Below are 2,133 nucleotides of genomic sequence, written 5' to 3'. Positions count from 1 at the left end.
AGCAAAGCAAGGGATGCAACACGCATCGCTGGTTTGTTTTCTGGAGAAGCTCTGATTTAACACATTGTATGAGGTTTTGACCCTGTCCCGTAGATGTGTTTAGTCCCATTTATGCCGTCGGAGGGGACCGGTGGAGGTCACAGGTTGGACAGGGTCATGGTCTTTCTCCAAACCCTTTAACAGCCTTCAAGGTGAAGTGTCCAGATTGAAGCCTTAATTGGGCTTATTTGGCTTACACAGTATTTTATTTAGTTAAATATAAAAAATACAATTCATAATTAAGGAGCATTGGCATGTGGGACATCGCAGTGTTACAATCCTCATGACTTCTGGACCTTCTTTGGTTGCTTAGACCTCTCACTTGCCACAGCACGGACCACTTTACCCAACATCTGTTGAAATCACACCCTAAAAATAAGAGTGAAATGCCCGTGTGTTGGAGAGAGCTGGAAACCAGGAGGTGCCCAGTGTTGGGACTGGCCATGGTGGGAAGCTCTCTGCCAGGAGAAGGTTGGGGCTGGGAGGCCCACGCGTGGGAGGCAGCCTCAGCGGGAGGTGGGGAAGGGGTTGGTGGGAGGGTGTCGCATCCCGTTAAGGGATGAGTCAGTTTGCAGCTCTAATTAAAGCCCGGGCCATGTGCTGAGGGGAAAGGAGGTGGTGGGGGAGCAGACACAATGCGAAGGGTGGAGCGTCCTCTGCCAGCCCTGAGTCAGAGGAATTGGGGGGAGATGGCGGAGGAGCTGAAGATGGGCTGAAGGAGAAGGCTTGAGGGAGAAGGAAACAAAACAAAAGCAGTCAAACACATAAACAAAGCATTAAGACAGGCTTTGTTCCGATCCTCGTTAAAATGCTGTGAGGCCAGAAAGCTCAAATCTGTGGGGATACAGGGAAGAGCTCGAGTCTGTGGTGGAAGGATGATGGTGATGGTGGTGAGGGCTTGCTTGGCCGAGTGGTGACCAAAGGACACCAAAAAGAGGTTAACATGGTTGTGTGTTGTCTTCTCTTCGCAAACGAGGTATCAATTCAGTAAGAAAGACTCGCGTTGGGTTAGTTACCTCTTCAGAGGTCACTGGGTCCCTGTTTTCTGGCTCTGCCCTGGAGGAACCGCTCCTCCCACAGCTGCAAAAAAGCTTGTCCTTAACCCTGTCCCTCTTCTGCTTCCAGGTGCAAAGTAGGTCAACCAACATGAGTGGCCTTGGGGACAGCTCAACGGACCCTGCCAACCCCGACTCTCGGAAGAGGAAAGGCTCTCCCTGCGACACGGCCCAGAGGTACGTGCGCCGCTCCTGAGCCGTCCTCCTGCCGCGGCTACTTTGGCATTCCCACCGCGTCGCTCCGTCCCGTCTGCTCGAGCAGATGGAGCCGGGTTTCAGCCGCTCGGAAACGTTCACACTTCCCACCACCACTCCGCTTTGCTTTCAGCCGTGGCTGCGGTGGAAGATGGAGCACGATGGAAAGGCGGCTCCCCATCTGCTCCGCTTGTTGTGAGGTGGCGAATGACGATTAGAGGCTCGTTATCAAAGTTTAATGTATTGATTTCGTAAATTGAGAGCGCTCGGAGCATCAGGGAGGCTTTCTCTGGGTAAATTTGGAGCAGATACTTCTGCGAGGTCTGCAGATCATCCCAAGCCTTCCGCCTCCTTGTGCTGGATTCCCAAGAAATCTGTGGTTTTGTGATATTCCGAAGCTCTGGTGGAGACCCTCTTGCTCCGTGGTGCGATTACAGAGCAAAAAATATTTCTGTCTGAAATATCTTCATTTTTATGTGCCAATGGGGGGCTGCTTCAGAGGTCAGCTCACTGCAGGAAGGCACCTTTTGCTTATGACCGAGCTTTCCCATCCCAGCGGCTTCACCACCCGATTTGGGCTAAGAAGTCCTGGATAGAGGCAGCTGTGATCTCCTTCCAAAGGCTTTTCCATGCTCCCTGAGAATCCTGGGCATCTTTTTCCGTGGCGATACAGTCCCTTAGTAAGGATGAGCCTACGGTGCTGCCGCTCACTCCGTGTCTGTGCTGCCTGGGATGATGTTTTGGTCGTTGTCACAGGATATTGATGCCCTGAGCAAAGCCCAGGTGTATTTTCCATCACCATCAGCTCGTGCGTGATATTCTCGATAATGAATATAAAGGCTGC

At 52.0% G+C, this 2,133-nt stretch overlaps 1 protein-coding gene across 1 annotated transcript in view; it reads left to right on the top strand.

Annotated features, from left to right (window-relative positions):
* The window catches only part of LOC106900841 (nuclear receptor coactivator 1-like), a gene marked incomplete at its 3' end in the record, with an annotated part of 165,382 nt that extends 164,111 nt beyond the window's left edge, over positions 1-1,271 (top strand). The window contains exons 5-6 of the mRNA XM_014963045.1: positions 94-191; positions 1,165-1,271. Coding sequence (XP_014818531.1) covers positions 94-191; positions 1,165-1,271 — 205 coding nt within the window. The remainder of the gene's footprint in view (positions 1-93; positions 192-1,164) is intronic.
* Positions 1,272-2,133: the final 862 nt, after the last annotated feature.

This window comes from Calidris pugnax, unplaced genomic scaffold (genome assembly GCF_001431845.1).
Source record: "Calidris pugnax isolate Ruff unplaced genomic scaffold, ASM143184v1 scaffold450, whole genome shotgun sequence".
Classification (NCBI taxonomy): Eukaryota; Metazoa; Chordata; class Aves; order Charadriiformes; family Scolopacidae; genus Calidris; species Calidris pugnax.
The sequence above is the reverse complement of the archived record's forward strand: the minus strand, read 5'-3'. Positions and strand labels throughout refer to the sequence as shown.